At 34.5% G+C, this 6,789-nt stretch overlaps 1 protein-coding gene across 1 annotated transcript; it reads right to left on the bottom strand.

Moving 5' to 3' along the window:
* Nucleotides 1-351: 351 nt before the first annotated feature.
* LOC120072259 (uncharacterized) lies at nt 352-1,448 on the bottom strand. Its single transcript, XM_039024686.2, has 4 exons — nt 1,108-1,448; nt 913-1,041; nt 685-837; nt 352-598 (listed from the first exon to the last, which is right to left on the bottom strand). The coding sequence occupies exons 1-4, from the start codon at nt 1,352-1,354 to the stop codon at nt 558-560; spliced, it is 570 nt and encodes a 189-aa protein (XP_038880614.2). The 5' UTR covers nt 1,355-1,448; the 3' UTR covers nt 352-557.
* Nucleotides 1,449-6,789: the final 5,341 nt, after the last annotated feature.

Below are 6,789 nucleotides of genomic sequence, written 5' to 3' on the forward strand. Positions count from 1 at the left end.
TACTCCTACCTTATAGACTATAATCATCCACCCAGGCGACCTGATGACACCAGCAACAGTCTAGGGTGTCAAGGCGACCCAAGCAAACATCTGGTCAAAGAACCTTTGCCCCAGCAACACTGCCCAACTTTCCTCTCTAAAGATGGAAGAGAAACAAAACAAAAGATCAAGGTCCTGAACAACTTTTGCAGGCAATACAAACACAATGGTTCGATAGACTTTGAAAGCTTTGTAGAACAGAACAAATAAGTAGTAACCAATGAACATAAGACTACAGAGGCAATCAATCTGCATAGGAGAGTCTTCGGAAAGAAGGTGAAACGTTGGTGAATAATATTTGAAACATAAAAATGAATTAAACCCATAAAAGCTTCAACTTCAAGTTATATATTTAATTATGATACATCCTAATCTTTTTAATACATACTTGACAAGTTACATAATAGCATTCCACATGCTCCCGAATCCTAGGTTGGTGGTTTTGCTTGCAAAGCAATATATACTATACAACTTCCACAACTAATTGTAAAGAGAGAGAAAAAGAAAGTTCTATATGCTCAATCGACAACAATCCTCCTCGTCTTTGGGTCACGCTCACCTATAAAAAGCCAGCCAAAAATATATAAATAAATATAAAACAGTAGTTGAAAATAGAGGCTTGAACTAATGTTTAGAAAATTAGACCTGAAATTGATATAGATGGAGAAGTAGCATAGATGGAACGCTTAGATGATTCCGTCGGTGTCCCATTAACTGTTGCTTCCACAAAATCAGTCATAACCATTACTTCCTTCCTTACCTTCTTTACGTACCCAACATGCCCTGTTTCTCCCTTCTCTATTTTACAAAATTAAAGAACAAATTCACAGTCTATTAGTTAATTTAATTGCATCCAAATAGAAATTAATATACCTCTGAGTTTGAGTCTGAGGGATTGTGGTGCAAGCAGAGAAGCATACATGTAGCAATCAGATTTCAAATAATCCTGAATCTTCTTCACTAAACTCCGGTTATCTTTTGTGCGTTCTCTAATTTCGATCCCTAATTAAGAAACCAGTTTAGAGGTAAAATGAGAAATGATGTAAAAAGAAAAGAAGTGGAAGAAACCTCTTGTGGGTACGGCATGAGAATTAATGGGTGAAGGAGAACTGAGGAGAGGTGCAAATAAGTAGCAATCTGATAACATATAATCGATGACTTTGTGAAGGCTTTTCTTCTTGCTGCGCTTGATGAGTCTTCTCTTGCCAATCCCGCCGCCACCATTAACATGCACCATTTTCTTCGCCATGCCCTTTAACTTCCTTCGTCTCTCTGTTTTTTTGTCTTCTGTAAACAGAGTCGAAATGGTGCTCATTCGATTGTGCTTTGGCGGTTGGGTTGGGGGGTCGATGATGCATGTGTCGGCTGAGGAAGTGTGTGCCACGTTTTGCTTTGGAAGATTTGCTATTTGACACGTAGCACAAAGGACTAGAATGAGCTCGCGGCACTCTCAAAATGATCAAGAAAGTTTGGGCCTGATGGATTCATTTTAGATTCTTTTGAGCTGCTGTTCCCTTACAAAGCCCACTTCTTAGCTCCAAAAGCTAAAGTATTTCTTTGAGACCACATTTTTTAACCCTTGGCTGGGTGTCAGCGATCTTGGAGGCAGTTGGGCGATTTTTTTTTAATCATTTGGAATATATTTTCGGAATAAATTTCAAGAGCATGGTATTCCATCTTTGAATCAAGAGCAAATATTAATTTATATTCCTAGACAATAAACTAATAATTGTATCAATTTAAATCTCAAATTAATAATTGTATCAATTTAAACTTTAAAATTTCACAATGTATCAATTTAAACCATCAATTATATTTTATTTGGACACACTTATAAAAGTTTAGAGTTTAAATCGATATAGTCATAAAAATTCAAGGTCTATTGATATAGTTATAAAAGTTTAGGGTTTAAATTGATACAATTTGGGTTTAGATTGATCCAACTATTAGTTTAAGATCTAAATTGATACAACTCAGAGTTCAGAGGTATAAATGATATTTGTTCTAAAATCAATTGGTAATGAGAAGACTAACCCATCTATTTTATTAAAAGTGTGAGGTCCATTGATTTTTCAGCGTAGGATCTCGATAAATTGTAACTTCTAATTTTTAGTTGGCAGCCTTTCGATGGTGGAAATCATCTTTTGTTCAACCCAAACAAAACAAGACAATTGAAAGAAGTAAATGTCTCATCAAATTCTTCCAAGGATATAATAGCTTAGTTTTGACCCATACTACAACTATTTATACATATAAATCACTTAATGAAACCAATAACATCAAGGACTAGTTCCATAAATGGAATTGAAGTTCAAAATAATAGAATATGTAGTACAAGGATAAAATAACTGCATGTACATAACATCAAGATAATAAAGTATTCGTATCGACAAATGCTACATTCTTATAGAAATACCACATGACAAATCATCAACCTCGCAGTAAACTAGTATTGAGTGAAATTTCCAAAGAAACTTTAGAGAGTTGTTGGTTAGGTCGGTCCTTCAACAAGATTTATTGATGAAGTTGGTAATTCTGGTTAGTCACATCCATTTCAAGAGTTGAAAGTGCCTCGACATAGTGGGAGGATTGTCCATTAGCCCAATCAGTATATGGGTTTAATAGAAACTCAAGTTGTCATACCCGATGATGGCATGAAGAATCCATTGACCTATTAATAGGGGTGTGCACGATTTGTTTCGGTCTAATTTTGGGCCGAACCTTGAACCAAACCAAAGTCCACGATTCTCAAGTAAACAAAACCGTGGAAATCAATTTCCATCGGTTTTGGTTCCTGAACTGAACCAACCTGAATCGATTTAGTCAGTTCGGTTCCGTCTATAACCGATATATTTTTTTAACTAGACAAAAAGATTGAGCTTATGGACTTATGGACTTATGCTATGGGTTGGGCTTATGGACTGATCAAAATTTCTTAATATTTCATAATACTTCTACTTAATATAATATTTAATAAATATTAATATATAGGGTTGGTTCGGTTCGGTCTAGTTCTCTGGTTTTTCAGGATAGTGACCGAACCGAACCAGTCGATTCAGCTACTTAGTAAACCGATAGTTGCTTATTTTTTTTAAAAAAATGGACCAAACTAGTCGGTTCGGTCCAGTTCGGTCTCGTTCTCCTGTTTTAGTCGATTCCTGCACACCCCTACCTATGAATAGGTAATGAATGATGTAAACCGAGATCAGTGGATTAAAGCTATAAACCTTGAAATGGTGTCTATGTACTTCAATTCGGTCTGGGAACTTGTAGATTAGCCGGATGGGGTAAAACTTATTGGTTGTAAATGGATCTACAAAAGGAAACAAGACTAAACCGGTAAGGTACAAACCTTTAAAGCTTGACTAGTGGCAAAGGGTTATGCCTAGAGAGATGGGGTGGATTGTGAAGAAACCTTTTTCCTTGTTTCCATGCTAAAGACAATTAGAATACTCTTGTCCATTGCCACATTTTATGTTATGAAATTTAGCAATAAATGTCAAGACAACCTTTCTAAATGACAATCTTGAAGAGAGTATCTATATGGCTTAACTAGAAGGGTTCATTAAACAGGGTCAAGAACAAAAGGTTTGTAGGCTTAAACGATTCATTTATGGGTTAAAACAAGCATCTAGATCCTGGAACATAAGATTTGACATTGCGATCAAATCCTATGGCTTTAAACAGAATATTGACGAACCTTGTGTTTACAAGAAGATTTTCAAATCCACTGTAGCCTTCCTAGTGTTATATATAGATGACAACCTACTCATTGGAAATGATGTAGGATTCCTGACTAACGTTAAGCAATGGCTAGCAACCCAATTCTAAATGAAAGATTTGAAAGAGGCTCGGTATATTCTTGGAATCCAAATCATTCAGAATCGCAAGAACATAATGTTAGCCCTGTCTTAAGCATCGTATATAGACAAGATGTTGTCTAGATATAAGATGCAGAATTCCAAGAGGGATTTTTTTACCTTTCAGACATGGAGTTCATCTTTCAAAGGAATAGTGTCTTAAGACACCTCAAGAAGTTAAGAATATGAGAAATATTTTCTATGCATCAGCAGTTGGTAGTCTGATACATGCCATGTTATGTACTCAACCTGACATATGCTATGCATGGGAATAGTCAGCAGTTATCAATCCAATCCAGGATATGATCATTGGACCGCCGTTAAAAATATCATCAGGTATCTTAGGAGAATGAGGGACTATATGCACGTGTATGGTGTTAAGGATCTAATCCTTATAGGATACATTGAATTTTATTTTCAGACCGATAAAGATTCAAGAAAATTTACATCGATATCAATCTTTACTCTAAATGGAAGAGCAATAGTTTGGAGGAGCATAAAGCAACCTTGTATTGATGACTCCACCTTGGAGGTTGAGTACATAGCTACATGTGAATCGACAAAAGAGGCTATATGGCTTAAAAAGTTCTTAACAGTTTTGGAAGTGGTTCCTAATATGTATCTTCCTATCACCCACTATTGTGATAACAGTGGCGTAGTTGCAAATTCTAAAGAACCTAAAAGCCATAAGCGCGGGAAGCACATTAAGCGAAAATATCATCTCATTAGGGAGATTGTGGAATGAGGATACGTGATTGTCAAACAGATAGCTCAAAGCACAATATTGCTGATCTGTTTACTAAGGCCCTCAAGCTAAAGTGTTTGAGGGTCATCTAGTGAGTCTAGGACTACGAGTTATGTAAATTTAGGGCAAGTAGAAAAAGTCATGAGTATGTAATGCCCTAGTTTATTGTATTTATGTTTTTCTTTTACACTCACCATTATATATAAGTGACCCTACTGAAGTTTTAGTCCAAGTGGGAGTTTGTTGGGTTTTATGTCCTAAAACTCGTGGTTTGTAAACAATAAACGGATTCTATTTAAATAAAGTCTTATTGAGGTTTATTCCGTAAAGATGTTATTGAATATGTGAATTGCATTTGAGACCTTAAATCTAATAAACTAAGAACCCTTGGCTATAGTAATACTTGAACTATATTTGGAGACATAAAATTGGATCAAGTTTGAGTAAATAGTCAAAACTGTCAATAGTATAAGGATAAGGCTAGGTACATTATCCTGGGGACACTATGAATGGAACCCACTTTGTACTTGATATAAACGACGTGATCTTGAATTGTTCATATAAAGGCATGTGAGTTGAGGCTTCCTATGCAATGAGTTTTTATTAGATCGAACCGCGAAATAGTTGTTTTTACTTTATAACGTCATTTATTGTTAAGACAGACTATTTCAATACAATGACCTAGGTAACTTGATCTTAATCCTGAGCTAACTATAAACTTCTATTAATTCAGGATTATCCTGTATGGGTGAGAGTTTCTCGAGTTCGTCGCCTTAATAAGTACCATTTTAGGGGTAAGATCGGGTAGATTGTTGGGGACATAATCCTACAAGATGGAACTCACTCCTACCCGATTTTAGCGATACTAAAAGGGTTATTCTCTTAAGTGCTAACTCCGGGTCTTGAACAAAGGGCCTCACCCTCTCATTGCCCCGAGAGGGACTTAGTTTGGTGGTTGGACCACAAATCAATTGTTCATTAAAGCATCAATGGGACTTAATGAACAAGATGTAAATACAGGTATAAAACGATAATTTTGATTCAGCTATAATTATGAACAACCTGTGAAGGATCAACTTACTAATTATGGTTATATCGAGTGGACACAAATATATCTACAATGAGGAGAGTGCAGCTACTGGGCTACAATGGAGTGTCCCGATAGTTAACTAATGTTGGTTAACTAGGTTAAAAGAGTTTAGTTGGCTAATCTCATATCGTTGGAGCTCCTGATCTATAGGTCCATTAGGATCCCTTGCTAGCTCATATCGGACTAAACCTTAGAATAGTGTGATAAGAAAATTTGAAACGTTCAAATTTAATTTAAGGAAGTAAGCATCAATTATATTTGATATACTTAACGACTTATCGTTTAATTATGAATTCAACAATATGAAGAGTTGTAAATATTTAAATTTGATTTAAATATTGCACACATGAGTAAGGTTTCATGATGGGGATTGGTGTTAATTTTTAATTTAATATTTGACCATTAAATTAATACTATTAATTAAATTGTTTAATTCATTATTAAAAATTAATTTTAAATAATTTAAATTTTATATTAAATTAATATTGATTAAATTGTTTAATTAATTATTAGAATTAATTTTATTTAAATTTTTTATTTAAAATTAATTATTTGAATTAATATAAAATTTGAATTTTAGAAATTCAAAACATATGGAGAAAGTGGATCGTTCCCACATTTGACTCTCTTAAATATCTCAAAACCCACTTAATGGAGCTTCCATTTACTGTCACTTTTAGGTGGTTTTAATTTGCATGATTTCTTCTCTAAATAGGAGAAAGATTGCTCAGAAAAAGGGTTGGAATCGTTAGCTTTTGAAGCCTATAATTTTCCTATCAAAGCCATAACTCCACTCTCTCTAAAAAGTCTATTTTCCCTTAAAAATCATTATAATTTTGGATCTCATAATCCGTTCTAAGACCAAAGAACAGCGGGAAAGACTCTAACGGTGGTCCATGAAGTGTTTGTGATAAAAAAAAACCAAAAGATTACTTCAATTCTGAGCTACATCAAGGTTTGTTCATCAAAACTCTGTTTTTTTAGTTTTGAACTATCACACTTAATCCTTAAAATTGATGTAATTAGAGTGTTATATATCCAAATTGCTTCAGCTT

The sequence above is a fragment of the Benincasa hispida genome, chromosome 2 (assembly GCF_027475165.1).
Source record: "Benincasa hispida cultivar pf3 chromosome 2, pf3_genome.v1.1, whole genome shotgun sequence".
Lineage (NCBI taxonomy): Eukaryota > Viridiplantae > Streptophyta > Magnoliopsida > Cucurbitales > Cucurbitaceae > Benincasa > Benincasa hispida.